The following is a 24129-nucleotide window of genomic DNA, read 5'->3' as shown; positions in this document are numbered from 1 at the left end:
AAATGAGATGCATTTCCACTAAAATTTTACTAATAATTATTTATAAAAACTACAATAAATTCAGGGTACTTTGATTAATAATAATTATAATGAAAACTCCATCTAGAAAAAAATAGAGCCATATGAATATAATAAACTTTTACAAATTACTTGTGATTTATATACATATTTTCATTGTTAAGTTATATGATAGGGCAATCAATGAAAAATTTTCCAAACAACATATTAAACTAGGATATAATTCTGCATGAGTATAGAATAGAAACTTAATTTCAAAGGAAAAAGGAACAATGTAAAAGTTTAGACTCAGGAATTTGTTCATGTATTTTTTAAATGGCTGGAAAGTATCAAATCAGTTGGATACTTTTAAAAGGATACCACAAGACATTTCTAAATGTCACTATTTTCTATATGTGGAAACTTCTATCCTTTGCAACAGTTTAAACTTACAATGAAAAATTTTAGACATAAAATCAACTCCAAAAATATGCAAGAAGGTACATGGTTTTTCAAAATTCTTTTAGGAGGTAAGATAAGCCAAAGTGTTTCAGGACCTCTGTTCCAGATGAGATCTGTTCTGCTCAGAGAGTACATCTTTCTCATGTTTTATCACTTCATTACTATCAATCAGTTTACTTATTTTGAACTTGATAGAAAATACAGGGTATCTTGTTCAAAGAATGAGGCAGTTTATAAGATTACATAAATTAATATGAAAACTGTAAGAATAAATTAAAATCATATCTACTGAAAATATATAAAGTGACCCAAGGTCAAGACTAGAAGAAATCATAGTCTGAGAGGGCCTCAAGGTTTTAAATCAGAGGAAACCAGACGTGAGAAGGGAAGCCTGGTCAGTTGGTCAGTCATCTTGTTCTCATTGCCCACGAGGAGAAAACCCATCAATTCCCCCAAGGAAGCTAAGCTTTTCCTGGTGCTTACTTAAGTGTTTTTTTTTGGTGGGGGGGAATGGCTTCCCGTGAGGAACCCCTGTAGCAAGTGGTTTTTAAGAAAAGAATTTTGTGAACTTCTATTATGTTCACATACTACTGCAGAAGGAAAGAAGTTACTTACCTTGTGGCTACAATAAGCATTTCTTCCTTTAGAGGAGAATGAAGGAAAGAATGACAAAATTATAAAGAGTGCACTTACTTTGCTTTCATTTTCAGCATTTCTTCAACCAATTTATTCTATAAGATTAAAAAAAAGAAAAGAAAAATGGATTAAGTTTCTTAACATTGCTAAACAAAAGACTGAAAGTAACCAGTCCACTCTCCCTCATGGTAATAAAATGAAATAAAGCAAAATCCTTTCCCACAAGCCTAGCTACCTACACTTCATGCAGTGGGCCCTTTAAGGCCTCAAATAGGCACTCGATACTTGCTTCTAAATGGAGACTGTGTGAGCAGTAGGCTTACCATCTAGGCACGAAGACCAACTCACTCTTAATTATCAGCTATAGCGAAATATTGATGGTAAATATCAAACGTAACAGTGGGAATACAGAAGAGAAAATTTCAGTAATGGTTTCTAAAATATAAAACAATAAATGCTAACTATAAAAGCATTTCTCAGACAAGAAAAAAACAACTATTACGTTAAAAAAAATCATACTTTAGCAAGTCTTTCTTTGATCACTTCTTCCTGTTCATTCTTCAGCTGTTGACTATCTGGATGATTCCGTTCACTGCACAGATCAGGAGGATGGGAAAACAGTGTCAAGTTTATTCAAGTATCAACTTCATACCTATTACATGCAGCAATCCAAGTTGTACAAAGAAAAGCTACTTCTACAGTAGTTAGGTCAAGTTAGTGCAGTTGAGAAGCATGATCAGCACATGGGGTGAAGTAAGGCACCTGCCCAGAATTCAGGATTCCTCCCATACAAAGTGAGATGGGAAATCTAAGGAGGGCTTGGTTGAAAGTAAAGTATTAACTTAGTCAAGGGCAGTACCGTCTGAAGATCATATGTGGGCAAAGGGGGCTGAGAGAAAGGGCAGTCCAAAGACCTTCTGACAACAACAGGAACAGCAGAACACCCCTAATCTAGAAGGTGAATTCAGTAAGGGCTTCCATCCCAAACAGAGACCCCCTTTGACTCACTTCAACTTGCTGCATAATCTTACAGGCCACCCTCAGCTCCAGTCTCTCACTCAGAGAGCTGACAATGGGCAGGATCATAATTCTATGTTGTCTACATAACAGCTCCCATTTGAGTGACTCCCCTCTCCCAAGAACTATAACCAGCACCTTATACATCTTATCTTTGGTCTTTAAAACACCTTGTGAGAGCTATAATTTCCCTCACTTTATTGGTAAGGAAAGTGAGGCACCAAGAGGTTTAAAAGTGTGTCACAGGACTTACAAATGTCAGAGACAGGACAGCCTAGGTGTGGCTGCCCCTGACGTGATGCTGTGCCAGTAGCAGATACAACTAGAAAATAACCGGACATGACCTTCCCAGACCTCAGATAATCCTACAAAGCTATAGTAATCAAAAACAGCATGGTATTGGCCCAAAAACAGACATATAGATCAATGGAACAGAATAGAGAGCCCAGAAAAAAATCCACACATCTATGGTCAATTAATCTTTGACAAAGGAGACAAGAAAATACAATGGAGAAAAGACAGTATCTTCAGCAAATGGTGTTGGGGAAACTGGACAACAGCATGCAAATCAATGAAGTTAGAACACTCCCTCACTCCATACACAAAAATAAACTCAAAATGGCTTAAAAACTTAAACATAAGACAGGACACCATAAGTCTCCTAGAAGAGAACACAGACAAAACATTCTCTGATATAAATCATAGCAATGTTCTCCTAGGGCAATAGAAATAAAAGCAAAAATAAACAAATGGGACCTACTCAAACTTACAAGCTTTTGCACACCAAAGAAAACCATAAACAAAATGATAAGACAATCTACGGAATGGGAAAAAACATTTGCAAATGAGACTGACATGGACTTAATTTCCAAAATATACAAACAGCTTATACAACTCAATAGCAAAACAAAAAGCAAAAAACAAAAACCCAACCCAATCAAAAAGTGGGCAGAAGACCTAAACAGACATTTCTCCAAAGAAGACATCCAGATGGCTAACAGGCACATGAAAAGATGTTCAACATCACTAATTATTAGAGCAATGGAAATCAAAACTACAGTGAGAGGGTGTGGAGAAAAGGGAACCTTCCTACACTGTTGGTGGGAATATAAATTGGTGCAGCCACTATGGAAAACAGTATGAAGGTTCCTTAAAAAACTGAAAACAGAGTTACCACATGATCCAACAATCCCACTCCTGGGCATATATTTGGAGGGAACTAGAATTCGAAAAGATACATGCACTCCAATGTTCACAGCAGGACTATTTACAATAGCCAAGACATGGAAACAACCTAAATGTCCATCAACAGATGACTGGATAAAGAAGTTGCTGTGTGTATGTACAAACACACCCCCAGACTCAAGGGAACATCCCCCTGTCAGGCCCCCCCAGGAGCTTTCCCTTGACCAGGAGTCATGAAGCAAAACCAAGGAAATTTTCCCTTTTTCTGCAGGCAGGATCTTGAACCTTGTTCTCGCTGACATACTTGCTCCCCCAACCCTGCCTTTTAAAAAATAGACAGTTTGGCTCAAGTATTTCATATGTTTGAAATTCATTTCTATAGCTCTACAACAATACAAAGGCTGACAGAGGAGGCAAGATGGTGGCCGCCTTATTCTCCATCTCTGGAAAAGTAACCCCTCATCAGACCTGACGGAGAAGCAACCCACGGAGCACCTCCTGGCTCGGCAGGAACTACCCACGCTAAGACACCAATTTCAGCCCTAGTCACTTGGCTGAGCCAGGCAGGCCAATGTTCAGCTGACATAGTTCCGGTGGCTCTTTCTCACCTGTTGTCGTTTTGTCTTTCAATATCATCCAGATGACCTTGCAGGAGCCAGTTTTTCTCTCTTAACTCCTCAGCCTCCAGACGCAGGTTTTCCATCTCACACAGTTGCTCCTGATAACATCAAATCGGGTCTTTTCAGAAAACGCATTGCAGTAGGTGTTATTTTGTTCCCCAGACCATGAGACAGGGATTCCTCTTTTAAGCTCCCTCCATGCACAGAACACTGCACTGGGCATCACGGGATACAAAGTGGACACTGAGAAGCTCATGGGGCTCGGAATGTGATTCATTTTCATACCCCCACTGTCTTAACCAGAGTCTCTTATCGATACCACATAATTCGTTAAATTCCTTTATGAGGAAAGATAACCAAAAGTGTCTACTTCGGTTAAGTGTTCTATTTTATTCTATTTAATAGATTCTAATTTTTTAAAAAAATTGATGTGCCACAGCCCATCTCTTAAAATACCTAATTGGATTTTAACTTGAAAATCATAAACGTAACCATCCACAAGAAATAAATACTCGTCTGCAAGGAGTGTACTTTTTGATTTACTTCTACTTGTCTTTTGTTTGATTTCCTTTAACCTGACCCAATTTCTTCTCAGTACCAAGGTCATGCCAACCTGGGTAACAGCTACATTCCTGAGACAGCAGCATACTGAGAGCTGCCCTACATAAAAAGGACAGAAACAGTCCTCTCTGTGAGAAACAAAGTGTAAGAGTGATACTGTCCTCCTACAGTTTATGTCATGTGGGTACTGTAAGCCAATCTTGTTCCTAAACCAAAACTCACGGCAGAGCAATGAGCTCATAGGCTGATTTCTCGGGAGCATCACATCTTCCCTGCCTGCTCCCCCAACCCCCGCCTACACTACGCCTACCCAGGCACTCCTCCGCACACCTCCCACCCCTAACGCCACCCTAAACACACTCTTCCCCACACACAAACACCAGACTTCCAAGTACCAGGGTGAGAAACACTAGAAGTTTAAAGAAATGGCAAACAGGAGAAAAATACTTTTAACTACACAGACAGAAGAAAATCTCTCTAATCTATAAAGAATGTCCACAAATCATTAAGTCCAACAACAGAAAAATGGATGAAGGATATACAGTTCACAGCAAAAAAAAAAAAACCCCAAAAGATGCTCAGTCTGCCTCCTAATAAGAAAAATGCTAGTTTATAACTATGAGATAATGTGCTTTGGCTATTCAACTGGCAAAGATCTAAAAGTTGGACAGCACAGAGCAGCTGTGCAGCCTGTATGATATGATACCATCGTATGAAAAACAAACGGGGCAGGCTGCAGGGTGTGGCTCAGTGGTAGAGTGCCTGCCTAGCATGCATGAGGTCCTGGGTTCAATCCCCAGCACCTCCATTAAAAATGTAAATAAATAAACCTACCTCCCCCTCAAAAAAAAAAAAATTAAAAACAAAACTAAGAAAAAGAAAAAGAAAAACGGGGCAGGGAGACAATGCTTACAGACCTGGTTATATATGCACTGAATAGCTCTCAAAAGATACATAAGAAACTGGCTACACAGGAAGCCTCCAGGAACAGCAAACTAGGCAGCCTGGAGTCACGGATGAGAGGAAAACTTTCCTCCGTCTACCCTTGAGTTCTGTGCCTTTTGAATTTTGGATCCTTAGTCACCATGAAAGATACTGCTTTATTTTGAAACATTAAATTTATTGGAAAAAAGTCACCCAGTTACCTTCATTCTGAGGATTTCAGCATTTTTGACTTCTCTGTCTTCGTTTAGCTTTGTTACAAGGTGTTGCAGAGAAATCTTGGAGGCTCTTCCATCTTCTATCTCTTGTTCTTGTGTTTCCAGGAGTTTTGCCAAATGTGTTTGAAAATGTGGTGGTGTTTTAGGGCTCTAGAATAAAATCAGATTCCACCCAGAGAGCTGATGAACTGATGTTGCAAAGACTTCATTTTAAAGGTGTGTGCCAAGCGTGTAGGAAATACACAGGCTATTTAGCTTATTATTCTAATTCTTGTCCAAGGAAAACAAATAAAACACTGGTACCTTTTACCAAGAAAAAAGCGGAAGGGGTGTTTAAAGAAAATCATTTTCTATAAAAAGACGAAGCTACAGTCTTAGTAATTTTCAAATTTTTACCACTCTCAAAATTGTTTATTCCTCCTGAAATGCACTCTTTATTATGAGAAGTACCTGGGGATACTTGGCAGCAGAATCCATCACATGTTCTAGTTGCCTCATTTTAAAGTTATATTCATTCTTTTTCTGTTCTACTTCCTCTTTCTTTTGGTTTAGCTGGGAAAATTGAACAGATGTAAGGTTACATGTTAGAAAATTATATGGGGCACATGGTCCAATCAGAACAGACAATCTTCCCAGGGTATCAGAAATGGACTTTTTTCATGATTAATAATTTGACATTTCTCTCACCAATTTATTTACACTTAATAGAAACTTTTTTAAAGCTTTACGAGTAATCAAAAAGTCATTTGAGGAAAGTTACAAAATTTAAAACAACAACAGCTAAAAAGAGGATAAAAGTCACCCATAACCTACCACTGTGAGTAGAACTTAATGGCACGTGTCAAGTGTCGGCAGGAAGACCACTGAGCAAGTCTGAACCCACAGAAGCAACCAAGTTGTTCACACTGTATCACGGCTGCCCCACCACCTAAGCTCCTCGCTAGCCCACCTTCCTGAATATAATTAGCTGAGGCCCAGGCTTCACAACCTCAACAACCACGCAATCCTCCTGCTCCCTGCACCCCATCCCCACCCTGAGTGACACCCCCTGTGCCTCACCTGGTGCTGAAGTTCCTGGATGAGGGCATCCTTCCTGGTCAACTCCTCCTGGGCCGACTGCAGAAGCCCTGAGTGCTTTTTCGAGGCCTCAGTGAGCATGTTCAGCTGCTCGGTGGCATGAGCCAGGTCCTCACAGAGCATGTCCCTCTATTAGGGGACGATTCCCACAGAAAAAGACTCTCTTAATTGTGGTACTCTGGTATATTTGCAAGTCATTACTATATATGATTTTTCAAAGGTTAAGAAAGTTTTAACTGAGAACATTTTTTTCCTGCTTGTATGCTAATCCATTCCAAGACAGACTAGGCAGTTTACATTTAAGTTACCTGGTCTAGAGATAAATATTACACTAAATTCATTTAAATATCATAATTGAGGGTTAACTGCCCTCTACTCCCCTCTCCCCTCACCACCAAGTAATCTCTCAAAGCTGATCCCTCTTTCCTCCAGATGACTCCAGGCATAGGTCTCTAGTTTAAGTGTTGTCTCACCAATAGACTCTAGTCCTTTATACCCTGGAAGGTAAACAGTTGTAAAGATGAGTACCCCTCAGCTAACAGGGGAGGGCCGGGCAGTGCACCTGACTGTCCTACAGTGTCACAGGCCATCAAAGTTTCAGGAGGAGAACAGCTTGATGGAAGGTGCAGAGAGAATTAGTAGTCCTATAGGTTGCATACATGATTCCTGTGTACACAGTGTATGTAATCTCTACCAAATTAGAGCAGAAGCTGCTCCCCCTAACTTTCCCAATGTGTGTGATATATGCACATATATAATGTATATTATATATACATTAAATGTACAATATTATATCTACATCATAGATGCAATAGCAATATATGTGTATATATTTTTACTGCCACACACGCTTGATGTATCACAAACATTTTCTCACATATTTACTTCTATTATATCACTTTCATTGATTGGGCTCTATTTCATCCTATAAATGTACCACAATTTAACTCATCAGTAAATACTTCAGTTGACTTAATTTTCACCACTATATTCATTTTATTCTCACATCTAGGTTCTTACCTCAGACTAAATTTCTGAAAGTGCAAACCTGAAGCAGATGCAAAAAATGTAAGGCTATGTGTTACCAGAACACCTCCCCAAAGTCTGAACTTACGCTTCACCTTTCTCTGCACATCTTTTGAGTCTTAATATTCATCAGTTGTAAGAGCAAAAAACAGCTCTTATTTTAACTTACATTTCTTGACTTCAGAGCGGTTTCGGGGTCCCTGTACCCCTCCTTTGGTGAACCCCTCATGCACTCTCTCATGTCTGTTTGCCCCCAGGGGTGTCTGTCCGTTCTTGAGCCGTCTGACCCATAAGCTATGTGCTGATGATGTGTCTGTCATTGGTTGTAAATGTTCTCCCCCAGTCTACTGTGAGTCTCATTTTTGTTTCTTAATATTGTATAATTTTCCTTATGGTCTCTATGCTTAGTATCAAGGTTTTTTATGAAGAGCCATTCACTCTCAAGATTAAATATGTCTGTGCATTCTCTGACACTTCCATGATTTCAGCATTTACACAGAACTCTAATCCATCTAGAACTTGTTCTGGTTTGGAGGGACTCTAACCATATCTTTTCAGATTTGTCAATTTTCCTAACACCTTTGCTGAATCAGTCCATCCTTCCCTCACTGCTGTGAAACACCTGCTACTCTCAGTTCCTTCGCATCCACTGTGGTCTACTCATCGATGTTCAAAATTGCTACAACGATCACTTCCTGTCACCTGTCCCATGGGTATGGTTACCATCTAGTTCACAAGTCCTTCCTCTTAATTTTTCTAAGTTTTTATAGGAAATCTTTTGAATTTATTCTGAAGAAATTTAAAATTTCATATCAAATTTAAAAACTTGGAATTTGGATTAAAATTACATACATTTCTAGGAGGGTATAGCTCAGTGGTAGAACACATGCTTAGCATGAACAAGGGTCCTGGGTTCAATCCCCAGTACTTCCATTAAAAAGAAATAACTAAATAAACCTAATTACTCCCCACCTAAAATGAAAATAAATAATAAAAAAAAATTACATACATTTCTAAACTAATGTCTCAGCAATATTGTGCCTTCCTATTCAAGTGTCTCTTTAGATCTCTCCAAGCTTCTTTTCACATCCCTTAGAAAGTTTTATATCCTTAACAGTTGTTAAATGTTCTCCAGACAATGATTTTTAAATGATTATTACCGATAAGAAAAGTTTTATGTCCTTAATAGTTGTTACATATTCTCCCCTAAGGTTGTTTGACACTCTTTATTGCTATTATGGATGGGATTTTTTAATCCATTATATTTTTAAATGGTTATTGATGATATACAGTAAATAGAATTTTTAATACTCAATTTATAACTGACTACCAAACTCATTATTCTAATGTATATTCTGACAACACTTTGGAGTTCCCATGTAGACATTCATTATTACCTGCAAATAACAGTCATTTTCTCTCAGTTTTTATAATATTTGTATCTCATTTAACTGTTCCTATTTTATTACATTGTCTGGGACCTCACACTGTTAAAAAACAATGGTGTATAAACAATTTGAATTACAATTCACATACTATAGCCATAAATCTAGATTTTAGCTAACAAAGACAGGCGTTATCTAGAAAGGGAATATGAACTGGTTGTTTGTAGGGTCAATTCCACTTAAATCTAAAATGCTTCAATATGCATAGTCAGTTTTTTTTTTTAAAGGAAGGAAGGAGAAACACAGAATGGGACAAAGGAATGAGGAAGAGCTTCAGGTAAACTGCTATGAGCTCTCATGACTCAGCTAATTCTCCTCTGACAGATTTCTTTTTTTACTCTGGCAACAGACAGTGTGGAACTGAATTTTTAGTCCACATTTTATACTTTGTATAAGACTTAGGATGTGGCTTTTGTGTACTAACTTTTCAAGTAGCCTCCTCAAAGTATTCCCAGCTAACACATATTGAGCCAGGCAGTGTTCTAAGCACTTCCCATGTATAACCTCATTTCATCTTCACCACATCTTAGGAGACAGGCAGTATTGCTGTCTCTACTCTAGAGACATGACAAATGAGGCACAGAGACAAATGTAACTTTCACCAGGTCACACAGCCAGAACTCAGACTCTTAAGCAGTCCAAGTCCACAGCCTGTGCTCTCAGCAACGTGTTATTATTCTACTCTTATTTTACTTCAACTCTGACTTTAACTTTATGTTTTAATCTTCATATACTGTATGTATGTCAACAACTCCAAGTTCTTTCTGGGATACAGGCAGATATAAATACGGATTACTAGGTATATCCACCTTGGATACCTATCCCCTCAGGTTCTTAGAAGTTCAAAACTCATATGTGTAAGTTCATTTCATCACCTGTCCCCAGGCCTCTATTTCCTCCGTCTTAGAGGCACACAGAACCACCTTCAGTCACCTGGGCTAGAGACCTGGGAGCCCACTGCTTCCTCTCGTCACAGTACGGATCCAACTGGACACCAGCAACTGTCGACAGTGGTTCTGAAACACTTCTCAGCTCTGTCTCACCCGGGATTCCCACTAGCACTTCTTGGTTCAGACCTTACTGCCTCCTGCCTGGAATTAAAGTCTACGCAGTCCTAGTTTCTTAAAAGACACAGCTGATGCGCCTCCACACGCTTCACCACACGGACTCTGTCTCCAGCTCAGCTCTTGCACCTCAGCTGGTCACACCCATCTGTGCCCCTTGATGGGGACGCTCCGCAGACGTTCCCAGCTGCCACGCTTCCCTCCTGAGCGAAGTCCATACAAATCCTCTCTCCTTTGGGAAGCTCTCTGGAATCCTGCAGGCACAACTGCTCCCCTCCCTACCTTTCCTGTGCTCCCAAGTCATTTACTACATCATAATACATCTATCTCTTAAGCTAGACTGCATGCTCTGAGGTAAGTGACAGTGTTTCAATCATTCTTCCATTCCCAAATGTCAAACAGATACAGGATGTATGGCAAGTGGGCCCATAAATACTTGTTGAATTTGTCTCATGGGTAGCATAATTTAGCAAAAGAACGATTTCTAAAGCAACTGCAGAGCAGTATACACAGTGTGTTAGCATCTGTGCGAAAAAAGGAAAACTAAAGATATATACGATTTGCCAAAAATATCTCTGGAAGGATACACAAGAGGGAATGAATACTGCTTTATATATTTTGAATTTTGAACCATGTGACATTACTGCTTAATTTTTTAAAAGATAAATTTATATCAACAACAAAGTAATTAAAACCTCCTTCAGCTAGAACTCAAGAGGCAACTCTATTAACCAGCTCTGTCTTTGTTCCCTGCTGCCATCACTACACCCAGGTACATGCAGTTTCCACTCTGCTTCCCTGTCAGAAGACGGTCAGTTATAGGAACTTACCCCGGTGTGAGCATAAATGAATGAAAATAAATCAACTAAACAAAAAGTAACAATCTTAGAGTTATCTATTAATTGCCCAACTATCTTAGGGAAAATGGCTCCAGTTGTGACTTAGTCCTTTAAGAAAGCCTCTATCTATTCATTAATAACACACATAAACATATTGACGAATAATAAAGCAAAAAGAGTCATGATGTGTTGGCATCTACCTCTATGTCCTCAGAGAGTATTCTCAGTCTAAGGGTTTCTTTCAGATCCAGAATGTCCACTTCCTGTCTCTTAATCAACGCTTTGCTCTCTTCTCTGTCAGCCAAAGCAGAGCTGTATCTGCACTGCAGAAAACAAAGTTAGGATACAAGAGCTGTCTGCTGTATTATCAGGTTGTGTCTTTAAATAACTGAAGAATGAGTCTGAGTCCCAACGTGATGACCAGATTAACAGAAATCAATTCAATAACTACTTGATCAGTGAAGGAATGGAAGGGTCAACACATGAATGGCAAAAAGAAGTACAAAAGTCCCACAGGTGTCAGAGAAAAAACGTCTGGTTTTGTCATCTTCGTCAGGAGACTGCTTTCAGAAATCAGTGTGGAGTGCAGCAAGCTCCCTTCAGAGCAGAGGAGTGAGGGACGTTAACAAAAGCCTTTACCTTGACACAAGGGAAGGAGGTAAAGTAACTTAGAAAGTTACTTTAGGAAATGATAAAGTCCAATAATGGAAAAACAAACTCACTTTCTGTATCACTCATGTCTGTGAACTTAAATAAAATGTGCTATTTTTTTTTTCCTGAAGCAATTAAGGAACACCCTTAACCATCAGGGCAACAACCAGTCTGTTCCTGATCTGGTTTGGATCAGCAGTTCCCCAATGTGCACAGAGAGCACTGGTCCCAGGTCAGTGAGATCTCAGAAACACTACGCCAACTTTGCTGAGATGCGCACAGTGCATCCGCATGGTAAAGTTCTGCGGGTTCTGTGATAAAGACGCTGGCTGGGCTCTAACTGGGATGCATTTCCAAACCCGGACGACCAGAGAGCCTCTCTTCTGGGGAGCACTTGTTAACCCCTTGAGTCTGTGAAGTGCACCTATGCTCAAATTTAGTATCTTGATGGAGACAGAACTTACGTTGATGTCCCTCAGTTCTTGCTTCAGGGTGTCTATGGTTCCTGTTTTCTCACACACCGAGGTTCTTAGCTCCTGGATCTGGCTCATGAGGTTGGCTACAGCTTCCTGGCAAGGACAGACACAGTATCTTCATACCCAATGACAGCAAGGAAGAGATCGTTTTTTAATGGTAAACCATTTATCTTTCCAAGTGACAACAGGAGAGAATTTTATTTTAGCAAAATATCGTATGCCATATTATGTTATTAATATTATCAATTTATATTTTAATGGCTTTCTATTAGTTTAATCATTTGCTTTGGTTTTATAATAAAAGCTGGACATTTAAGGAACATACACCTAATTTTATACTCGGACTTACATTATGTTTCTTATTCCAGTTACAGCCAACACCAGGGATATGAGAATTTGTACCACGGACTCTGAGTAAATGAAAAAGGTTGCACTAACAGCATCCTTCTTAAAGGGGGCACCAAGAGTGACAGAACAGTTTGCACTTGGTTATGTGGAAAATTAACTTAAATAAAAGACTTCATTCTCTAACAACCTTGGAAGACGAGCAAGGCCTGAGTACATACAGAAATGCTAGCTACCAGTCGCCCTGGGAGCAGGACGCTGGAGCGTGAAGGCAGCATTTATAAAGAAAATGCAGAGGGACAGAGCCTCAGCTTCCACCGACCTTGTCAGCATCTCGAGCCTTCTCCAGAGAACTGATTACTTTTTCTGTGGCACACAAACTCTCTTCTAGTTTCTGTACTTTTGCCATCTGTAGGAAAAAAAAAGTCAGTATTTTTAGAAAAAGAACTAAATCACAAAGTTCACCACATATACTTGTATTGAAAAAAAAGTTAAACTCTGCTTTTCATATTCAAGTGCACACTAAGGAGTATTACTTGAAAACAAGTTGGATTAAAAGACAGTAATTGTGTGGTCTCTGTCAGGAGACCACCACCAAATTGTGATGACAGCTATCTGGGAGTCAGAAAAACAAGAGCTGAAAATCATACAACCAAGCAAAAATGTCATCTTTTCATTATCAGTTTTCAACATCTGAAAGTGGAAACAGTTTTTATAACAAACCTCTTTAGGTATCAGGCATAAAAGACACAAACCTCAAATCTCAGAGCTGGGAGTACAGCATATTTACCTGCTGCTCGCATTTGGTCATCTCTTTCTGTTTCTCCTGCCGAACGGCTTCAAGAACTTCTAAGATTTCTCTGGAAGAGAAGAATTATCTTTTACTCATGACTCATTCAACGGAGACAGGAGCTGGGTCTACTCACACAGAAGGGACTCGATGCAACTGAGCTTTATCAGGCACGTGTTTGGTATTTGGCGTTGTATTCCAGAAGGAATCAGAAATTTTTACCCGTCTCTTCAGCAGCTATTTAGTAAGAACTCAGTTTTGTGCCACGACAATTTATTTTTCTTCAGAGTACTGACGACTCCCTAGCATATAACATACAGGATTTAGTGCCTGTGTCTCTCTGCTACAATGTAAAACTCAGAAGGGCGGGGATATTTTGTTCACTGTCTTACCTCTAAATGTTCTGGCATTTACCAGAACAGCGCCTGGCGTGCAGGATATCACTAAGTGTTTGAATGAATGACTAAATATTAATTGTCTGTTTTCCAACTGCTGCATACCAGGGCTGAGAAGAAAATCTATCTCTAAGTAAGAACTCTACAAGTATCTGCTGAATAAACTAATGCAAATTCTTATTAGAGTAGTAATCATCCTGTTGGCTGAAACCAAGAGACTGAGAAAGATCACCAAGGAAAAGAACTTGGAGAAAGACAGTGGTGTTCACATTAAGGGACCAGAAGAATAAAAGAGCAGCTAGAAAAAGAACAGTAGAGACAGAAATAAATCAGTCCCCACTTTCCAATAATAAACACTGTGATTTATTTACAGAAGGTCCTGAGTTCTGATCACCACTAACTGCTATTAATTTAAGAAGTACCATAGCTAGTTATTAAATGTTTTAAAAAATTAAGTTTCTCTACATACCCATTTACACGAAAGAATCTGATCCTCGTTTCGGAATGATTTAAAAAAATAACTTTACAGGCTCTTAGCAAATAAAACAAAACCCACAAGATAAAGAATGTGGTAGTAAATGATATTCTAGCCAACTAATGGAAAAGATAAATAGCACTCACTTAGAACTGTTTTCTTTATCTTCTTCAAATTGTAATAATAATTTGTTATTGCGTTCTTTTTCTGCCTCAAAAAGCTCCATCAAATTCTAAAAGACAATGTTATATTAGATTTTAACGTCCAGTCAGCAAACACATGGAGTACCTTCTACGTGGCAGGCATGATGGGCCAGTACAGACGTTAGGAAGAGGTCAAACAGTCACACATCCAGGGCAAATTCATCAGTAACCAACACCCTTCTTAACTTACATTCAGATCAGATTTCAGAGTTTCATTTTCTTTTTTGCAGTTTTGGAGGTTTTTTGAAAGTTGGTCAATTTCAAACTTCATTACTTCTTGTAAGTTGTCATAGGAATCCTGTAGGCAGGCTTTGCTCTCAAGAAGCTTTTCATTTTCTAATCTTTATCAGGAAAACATTTTTACAAATGTAAATATAGACATGAAATGTAGTTCTGCTCGTCAGATTTACCTGCAGTTCACCTTATCCCATCTACAGACCATTCCCAACTTGCAGAAGCCTTGACTGATGTAAAGCTCCTCATGAACTTGTGTGAAATGGTCATGACGCACGAACACCAGCGAGATGGGGTTGGAAGAGACGGGTATGTTAGCCTTCAGCCATCTACTTCCTCATTCTTTCTCCCGTGGTTTCAGCCAGACGTGCTTAATTGTTTGGCAATTTTGGGTGATGAGACTCATTTAGCGGGTTCTAGGCTTAACCCTCATGTAAGCCAGAGACTGCCTGTTGGTAGCTCAACTCTATCTACTCAGTACATACTCTCCCAACTCTAGGAAGGTTTTTCAAAATGGCAAATGTGGCTTCGATCTGAGAAGTGCACTCCTTCAGGACAGAACTATCTTTTAAGTCACGTGATTACTATTTACTGCTTTTTAGGTTTCCACCCTCTTGTTCTGCATCCCAAACATCCAGAGCTCACTCAAGAACTAGTGAACAATGAACCTGACCTCTGGACCACCCAAAGCAGATGTCCCAGCTTGTACACAGAAGGCTACTTAGACCTGGATCTATCTGGCTGCACTAACTTCAAGCAGAGCAGAAGCAGCAAATTACAAAGTGGTATAAATCAGTTGCTAAAGATAGACTATATATAGACAATAGATGGTAGCGGGGGGAACAGTTGATTTATGATACAAACTGTAGATATATAGCAGGTAAAATGATTCAAATAATACATGGCAGTGTTGTGCTGTCTTACTTAGAGGTCTTCACCTTTTAGAGCCATGATAAGTGGGTAAGCAGCCCAGTAAGTGATGTACTCAATGTACTCCACATTGAGGGCAGAAAAATCACATAAAATTAGTTTATGACAGAGCCAAGATTAGATTCAATGATTCAGATGTTCAAAACAATGTCAAGCATTAAGAAAAAACAACAGTGCATCTGTGATGACAGATGGCCATGGGCCAGCAGCCTTGGTGGAGGACATGGTACAGGGCTGTGGAGGCTTGGCTGACCGAGCACTCGCCCCACCCTAAAGAGCGGCTGCCACCTTGGGGCTGTGGGCCTGGTGCCACCAACTTGTTGGATTTTTAAGAGGATGCTGAAATGTGGATTTTTTATAAGAAAACTCTCAATTTTAAAAGTGTTGTGCTAAAAAAATTTTTTTAAAAACCACACTGGGCAGGCCCAACAAAAACTTGTCTATGGATGGATCTGGCCTACTGACCTGAAGTTTTCTTCCTCTATTTTAATTCCTTGTTGTATATTCCAGAAAACACTTAAGTGCTATAGATTTTAATCTCTGCAATGTCTATAAAAATTAAATTCAGGGTTTCTATTAGCAGCTTTCCTAGAGTGAGCAGTCGCACTCGTGTCGCACTCACAGTATCACAATCACAATGTCCGTAACTAGACTATACCTCAATTAAATCAATAAATAAATTTAAAAAAAGTTCAACCAGCATTACATAAACTAAAAACAAGTCTGTAATTAAATTACTGCCATAGACTCGAGAAATAGAATCAAAGCCTCAAGATAGCTGTAAGTTATGTTTTACAAAAGTTTGAAATTAGTAAGGAGAAAAAAACCAGTAAAAACAAACAATTTCCATCTTAGATTACTTTGTTTCAAGATTACCAGCATGTGGATTACCCAGCCAAGCCTCTGGAGCTACTGTGGACAATGGTGACAACTACTGATTTGGTCTACCTTGTATTGTCCCTTCTAGTAAGAGCACACCTTTCCCTCCGGAACATGCACATCACCTATGCTGGGCCAATACCACCATGAACACTTGGTAAGGGACTGGTCCAAAAGTAAGCAGATGACTCAAGCAGGAACAATTTCAGTTTTCTCTGGGATTGATACATGGTGATTGGAACAGAGGATTTCTTTGCAGGGGTCTCTATGCCAGGAGAAAGTGGAGTCGTCTGGGGCAATCTGTTCCCCGTCACACAGAGGAAGGCCTTCAACAGAAGAGATTAAGGGCCACACACAGAGGGAGGCTGAGCAGAAGGGAGACGGAAAGGGAGAGGGAGAGATGGAGAGAGAGAGAGAGAGAGAGAATGCACACTGACAACATTGTCTGAGACTTAATCTACTTTGTCCTTGAAACCAAAATCACCTCTGGGGCTTCCCAATACTGTAAGCCAATAAATTACCTTTTCGTTTTTTTGACTAGTTTGATTTGGGTTTACAGCAGTAGTCCTGGGTTACAGGCCAATCAGGCAACTCGAAGCCGTAACAGAACAACTCTACCTGACATTATCTAGTTGAAGCTGTACATGCATGTGTCTTTCAGAAAGGCTGTTGAGTTCTTTCTCCTGACTCTCTCTGAATGAACTATACTCCAATTTCACCGAGGACAGCTCTTTGTCTGCAGAATGTAGAACTACCCGCAGGTCATGTACTTCACTTTTCAAAACTAAAAAATAAAAATAAATAAAACATAATCTTAACAGGCTTTTCTTTACGTGTGTGTGTGTGTGTGTGTGTGTGTGTGTGTGTGTGTGTTTAACAAAGTAAGCAAATAAATTTGATAGGTACCTTTCATACAATCAGCAAAAAAAAAGTTGAAGAGTCCATTTAAAAATGCTCTTTACTCTTGAGAGTAAAGATGTTGAACAACTAAGTGGGAGGTAGTAGGAGCACTGAGGTTTATTTCCTTCCTCTCCTTTGCTCATGGTTTTTGGTATTGTTTCTACCAAAAACCAGACGTTAACATATGTCCCTGACTTGTAGGTCATTTGACTTTTCTGCATTTCTCCTATAGAATGTGCATCAAAACTCTTAATATAATACCTTAGAAAAAAGCTAAGAGATTTAACATATTTTAAGTGACCTAATCTTATTTATTAAAAACCCTTTGGAGATGTACCAGAACTTTCCAACATAGGTTAAACACTCTGGTCTTCTAAGGAAACTCCAACTGGAAATAAAATTATGTAACTTTTTAGATCAAGGGAAAGAGAATGGCATTTTTCTTTTTTTTGGTCTTAGCTTTATAATAAACTATTGTAAATACTCTGATGAAAGGAAAAATAAACTGAAAAAACTGGGAATTAAATGATATTCCCACATCTACGAATATACGCAAGTATGTAATTATGCTTCATTTTGTTACTATTAAGACATACTCATCTTACAAATTCAAGACACATCACTTTCAAAGCAGTATTAAAACTTTTAAGTCAACTTTTGAATCATTTGTTTGAGCATTCCTGGAGAAAATTACCCTTTATAATACTCTTACCACTACTCGTGGTAATATTACTAATAGTAAAATATTACATTACTATTACTCGTCTGGGCTAATTTAAAACAAACAAAATATAGGGACATTTATTCATAAGAGTAAAAAGATAGTGAGTAGCAGTACTTAGATCAAAAAGCTCCCAGTGTTCAGACTCACAGTCATTCTTGGTCTGAGTGTCCTGAAGCTGCTTTTCAAGGACATTCAACTGAGAGAGATGCTCTTGCTGCTGTTTGGTCCAATCAGTTCTTTCTGATGAGAAAAGCTTTGGGAAAGAGAGAAATTTTTCTGGAATTTGGCGTGCTAAAACACACTCCAAAACATCACCTTGTTTCTGTTTTCAAAATCTCGTTTTAAGGTCTCTGACCAGGAGAAAATTGGCCGATCCCATAAACTACAGTGAGGATGGCCAACAAAGCAAAGGATCACTGCAAGCACCTGACCGTCCATCCTGCTTTCTTCCAAACAAACAGCAAGGGATCCATCTGCACCACCGACGCAATGGACCAGGATTCAGACTAGGGGGCATGTCTCATTTCCAGAGTAGTAGGTGAAGTACCAAAGCAAAGAACACAACTCAAATAAACCTTGACCAAGGCTTCATGAAGTCATTTCCTTCCTGTAATGCTCTCACTTTGCAGACTTGTTTCCTACATATTCTGAGGCCATGCTCTGCATCTCACCTCCTGCATTTGAATAGAATGATGTTCCAGTTTGTCAATTTGCTGCTGAAGTTTTAGGTTTTTATGTTCTTCCTCATCCAACTTGACCTGAAGGGCACTCATTTGTTCCTACAACACAAAAACTTCAGTGGTCAAAAAAAATTTTGATGTGGGGAAGGGTGTAGCTCATTCGTAGAACACATGCTTAGCATGCATGAAGTTCTGGACTCAATCCCTGGTACCTCCATTAAAATAAGTAAGTAAATAAGTAACCCTAACTAGTGCCCACCTCAAAGAAACAACAAAAAAAATTTTATGGACATCTCAAACATTCCACCATTTCTTCCGCATTAAAAAAACGAAACGCAAAACCTTGTATGGACAAAGGTGTCAAATGCCAGTTTGGAGCCAGAAAACAACTTCAAAACACTACACTCATCGTTTCTTATGTTTCAGAATTACACCTGTGGTCCATCAAAGTGGTTAATTGGAAACTCTAAAGGAAACAAGTGATCAAAAGTCAAATCAGAGATTAAATCTGAGCCATCTTGAGACTACTAAAACACTTTCTCAGGGTTACACAGAGTAATTTCACCAAAAAGGCCTCCATGCCTGGGAAAGGGCAAATTTTTGGAATTTGGGGTGACTGGCTCCCTCTTTTACTAGAGCAGAAAAACTTAAAAAAAAAATAAACAAATCACTGAATTCCGAGACAAACCAAACAATATTTCAAATACACCAAAAGCTGTTTAAAATTTGATAATAAGATTCTTCCACCTATTTATTTGTCTTTAGCAGATACAGCACTGTGCCAATGTAAACCAGTCCTGGAACCTGAAGGCAGTGGCAAAGTGGTCTTTTTTTTTTTTTTTTTTTCAAATGGAGGTACTGGGGATTTAACCTAGAATCTCATACATGCTAAGCATGTGCTCTACCACAGAACTATTCCCCACATCACTATTTTTTTTTTAAATGAAATATGGCTCCACCCCTCCCCAAACTGGTCTTTTTACACACGGGAGAAGCTCAAGGAGAGTGGAGAGTGACTTGCAAAATATTGCAAAGCGAATTAAAAGAATGAGAGTGAACTGATTTCTAAGCCAGAGACCTTTACACACCCATCCTTAAAAAGATACTATTTTAATACTAAACAGGTTTGAACACTGCAAATTAAGAGTTAAAATGATAAAGCAAATTTGTTTAAGTGAATGTCTATTTTTTTTCTAAAACTAAACATTACCTGCACCATTCTAAGCTCTTCAGAAATGGCCTCAAAAGCTTGTTCATTCATCTCAGGTGGCACTGGCTCATTTAAGATATCATTATCTAATTTGCTAGAATTCTGAGTGTGCACAGAGCCAAAGCTCTCTGGTTCAGGGCTTAATTTTGGTACTGGTCGAGACCAAAGTTGATAGGCCTTGGTTGGTGTTGTTATAATCTGCAGCAAAAAATGGTTAGAAAAACATTAGCACACATGAAAAAAATAGCGTATTTAGTAATCGTGTGAACAGAGACGATAAAGCTGTTAATTCTACACATCAGAAGAAAAGAAAAAGTATCCTAAAGAGGCAGCATAGAAATGTCCAGGTAGAAACTAATCTATCAATTCAAAGTAGCCTTCAGCAAAATTCTAGTAAGATTTTTAAAAATGAAATTTGATAAGCCAACTCCAAACTTTATACAAAAAAAATAAATATGCGAGAACAGACAATTAAAAACAAACTGGGAAGACCTCCTTGGTCAATATAAAAACATAAGGGTATGGTCGTTTAAAACAGCGCGTTACTAGCATATGCGCTAATAAACAATACTGAAAGAGAATACAAAGTCTAGAAATAGAGCGATTTATATGTGTAAAGTTCAAATAACATGACTATTATTAGAAAAACATGGTCTATTAAAAAAATTAAATCTCTACATCATACTCCTTAAAATAAAATAGCAGACACATTAGACATCTCGATGTAAAAACATATAAAAGTAGTAAAAGAAAGTAGAATATACTGATGATCTTGAGATTGTCTAAGCTCTTAAAAATGTATTTAAAGTGGGGGGAGGGTATAGCTTAGTGGTGGTGTGTGTGTTTAGCACACACCAAGGTCTGAGTTCAATCCCCAGTACCTCCCTTAAAGAAAAAAGTAATAATAATAAAATAAATAAATTTAATTACCCCCCCAAAAAACAAAAAACAATGAAAAATGTATTTAAAAAGTCACAAAGATAAAAGATCAATAAACCTGGCTGTATCAAAAATTTAAAACTTCTGTGTAACAAAAGTATCACCTACAAAGATGAAAGACAATGAACACAATGGCAGGATACATTGGCAGTATACATAACAAACAAAAGAGTAACACAGAAAAATGACAAATCTCAAGAAAATGATAAAGAACTAGTAAGGAAATGGGCCCTTTTTCATAGAAAAGGATATTACAGATGGACAATGAACATAGGAAAAGATGTCTGACTTCATGAGAAATGAAGGAAAGGAGAATTACAACCACTTTCACCCATGAGGCTGTCAAACATTCACGAGCCTGCCAATGCTAGCTCTGGGGAAGCCATGTGGTGCAGCCACTTGGAGGGCCCTTCAGCCAGACTGACTCCAATGCTGAGACGTCCTAAGACTACCACTCCTCTCACAGAATCCACCCCAGGGAATGCCTGCACGAAAACTACCTAAACAAGCCATGAAATTATTCCAATACATGGAAGCCTAGCTAGGTACTAGTTTGTGTGGAAGGACCCAAAGCATGCCTGAGTTAACAAATGTCCACTGCAGAATAACATACATACAATGAGTCCATTTATTTTTAAAAACAAAGTACAACAAAAAACAATCTATGAAATAATTCTATATATCTTCTCAGTTCATGTATATTTACTGCTCAAAATTGCTAAGAAAAGGGATTTCTAAACTGGTGATAAATTAACCCCGGGGATGGGGGATGAAAGATCAGATTAGACCCAGGCTGGCAGTGATACTCAAAAGGAACTTTCATCTAAACTTGATACATATGTATACCTTTTTTTTTTAAAATTTAAACTACACACATGTTTAAAAATAGATGAACCCCAGAGAAGAATTTCTGTGGAAAACAAGCAATCCTCCGCCATACCCTTTAACCTCACCAAATCTTATTTCTGGGATATGTATACTTCTTTTAAACAAGGATAATGTATCCATGATGTACTCGTATAGTTAAAACTGAACAAAAGATCTGAACTGCTATGCCACTCTTGGCAAATCTTTTAGTCCCTTTAGTCCTGTTTGCTCAGCTATAAACAGAAGCACAGCAGAAGGCCACAGTGCATTAAGCTCTATAATTCTACTGCTAAGAGGCTACAGAGACACATTATAAAACATTTGGTGATATTCCACAAGTATTTTAAAGATTTTTAAAGGCCACCTTTCTTAAAAAGCAAATTTAAAAGAAAAAACAGCATTTTTCAGGTTAAATTATGATACAGCCATAAATATATTCATACACAGTTGCCCAAACAAACAAAAAGGAAAGTTCTTTTTTTCCCTTTAGACATGGGATAAACTCTAAAATATCATGTTTAAAAAAAAATCAAGGTGTAGAATGACGTGTATTATACGTTACTGTTTGTGTAAATTAAAAAAATGTAAGAAAAAGAAAGAAAACAAAAACAAAACTTGATGACACTGATGGCCTCCAAAGAGGATCTTGGTTGGCTGTAAGGACAGCAGATGGAAAGAGACTCGTCACTGTTTATTCTCTGTATCTTGAAAAATTCCAGTCATGTGATTACCAATTCAAACAAATGAATAAAACTACTTTTAAAAGTAGTATCTTCTGAAATGCACAGAAAGAAGTGTCATCTTCCTTTGACCGCGTTATCAAGGAGACAGCTTGAGAGATGACAGCTCACTCTGCTGCGTGCTCATCACACATCCTTCCACGCGCTCACTCTGAGATCTATGGTACAGTTCACTGGCAGAGAATCCAAATGCTATCGACACCCTGACTTCACAGTAACTATCTACTGGGAAGAGGGCATCCTAGGACTTTGTGCGGGTCTTACTACTCGCCTCCTAGGTGATGTCATTTCTTCATGGCTCTGTAACTCCCTGGCCCACCTAGTCAACACCTATGCACTGGACAGGGGGGTTTCCACCATGAATGAAATGAAGTTATTCCCAAGCTGTCCTAGGATTTTTTTCCCAATATGTTGACCTATTCCTTTGTGCTTTTCTCTGATCTTATGGCTACCAACAGCTGTGGGCTTGCCAGTGGGTCCCCTCCTTGCTCCCCAATACATACTTTGGCGACAGACTGCTGGTGCATGCTACAAAAAGAGGAGAATATGAGTTGAGGAAATAGGTTGTTTTTCCAGAAGGTCCCCTTAAGGGAAGACTTGTTGTTGTGACCTGGGAATGTTAATCTGAAGATGTACGCAGGGACAGTGACATTTCTATAGTAGGGGGAAAAAGGTATCCTATGAAGTGATACAAAAAGCATCACTGATGAAGACAACCACTAGAGATAAACATCTATTTATTTTTAAGTTTAGGATATATAAGGGTTTTTTTTTTTTAAACCAGTCAGAGGATTTGGTCCCAAAAGCTACAATTACCAGTATCAGCAGCACCATCAGTTTCTTCACCATTAACTTCCTTGTGTTTCCCTCTCTCCTCATTCTCAAATGTTCAGTTTTTTTCTTTCATGAGGACTATGTTTATTTAGAGGAACAGCCCCTCCTGTTATCCCCAGTGTCACCCTTCATCCTTTAGTGGTCTTTGTCTTTAGGATTTCTATTCTTCCACTGCACGTTATTAACCCATTTAATGCTCAAAAAAAAAAAAAAAACCACCTGTAACTAAATTAGCCTCATCTCTAATTCAGAGGCAATAAATGAGGCTCAGACAATAGGAAACCCTGCCTAAGGTTACTGACAGATTAGAATCTGAACCCAGGTCTGATTCCAAATGCTGTACTCGTCCCGTCATGACCCTGCCACTGGGGGTAAATATCAACGCCAGGACTAGTGCCACCCTGGGGTTAACAGTCTACGAGGGAGTCTGTCTGTATCTAGAGATAATCTGTGCAGACGCTCTCCATTATTAACAAAAGGAGACAGCACCGATTTAAGACTGAAGTATTACTTCAGATTACCTACCTTAAGTGTTTCAGCATGAATTTTATTCAGCTGAGAAACTTCTTGCCGCTTGCAGGCTTTTGTTGCTTCCAAAATGTTTTCGAGATTAAGGTTTGCTTTCTGCAAAGACTGAAGCTCTGATTCTAGTTCTAGCTGCTTTTTCCTAATAGATATTATAAAATTGAGTATTTCAGGTAATAAACAATGTCATACATTTGTAGAGTACTTTACAGTTTATACTCTCACATAACTTTATAGTTATCT

The 24129-nt window shown here is 38.6% G+C and overlaps 1 protein-coding gene and 1 pseudogene across 1 annotated transcript in view; one reads left to right on the top strand and one right to left on the bottom strand.

The window, feature by feature from the left end:
- Positions 1 to 24129, bottom strand: part of KIF15 (kinesin family member 15) — a 59435-nt gene that overhangs the window by 3205 nt on the left and 32101 nt on the right. Inside the window, exons 16-32 of the mRNA XM_006200706.4 lie at positions 23887 to 24028; positions 19982 to 20179; positions 18763 to 18870; positions 18239 to 18344; positions 17086 to 17251; positions 14615 to 14765; positions 14368 to 14453; positions 13352 to 13421; positions 12884 to 12970; positions 12205 to 12309; positions 11290 to 11412; positions 6698 to 6844; positions 6089 to 6190; positions 5624 to 5788; positions 3906 to 4015; positions 1615 to 1687; positions 1153 to 1190 (exon numbers count right to left, since the gene is read on the bottom strand). Coding sequence (XP_006200768.1) covers positions 1153 to 1190; positions 1615 to 1687; positions 3906 to 4015; positions 5624 to 5788; positions 6089 to 6190; positions 6698 to 6844; positions 11290 to 11412; positions 12205 to 12309; positions 12884 to 12970; positions 13352 to 13421; positions 14368 to 14453; positions 14615 to 14765; positions 17086 to 17251; positions 18239 to 18344; positions 18763 to 18870; positions 19982 to 20179; positions 23887 to 24028 — 1977 coding nt within the window. The remainder of the gene's footprint in view (positions 1 to 1152; positions 1191 to 1614; positions 1688 to 3905; positions 4016 to 5623; positions 5789 to 6088; positions 6191 to 6697; positions 6845 to 11289; positions 11413 to 12204; positions 12310 to 12883; positions 12971 to 13351; positions 13422 to 14367; positions 14454 to 14614; positions 14766 to 17085; positions 17252 to 18238; positions 18345 to 18762; positions 18871 to 19981; positions 20180 to 23886; positions 24029 to 24129) is intronic.
- On the top strand, positions 22573 to 23155 carry LOC102530853 (mitochondrial carrier homolog 2 pseudogene; annotated as a pseudogene).

The sequence above is a fragment of the Vicugna pacos genome, chromosome 17 (genome assembly GCF_048564905.1).
Source record: "Vicugna pacos chromosome 17, VicPac4, whole genome shotgun sequence".
In the NCBI taxonomy this organism is placed as follows: domain Eukaryota; kingdom Metazoa; phylum Chordata; class Mammalia; order Artiodactyla; family Camelidae; genus Vicugna; species Vicugna pacos.
The sequence above is the reverse complement of the archived record's forward strand: the minus strand, read 5'-3'. Positions and strand labels throughout refer to the sequence as shown.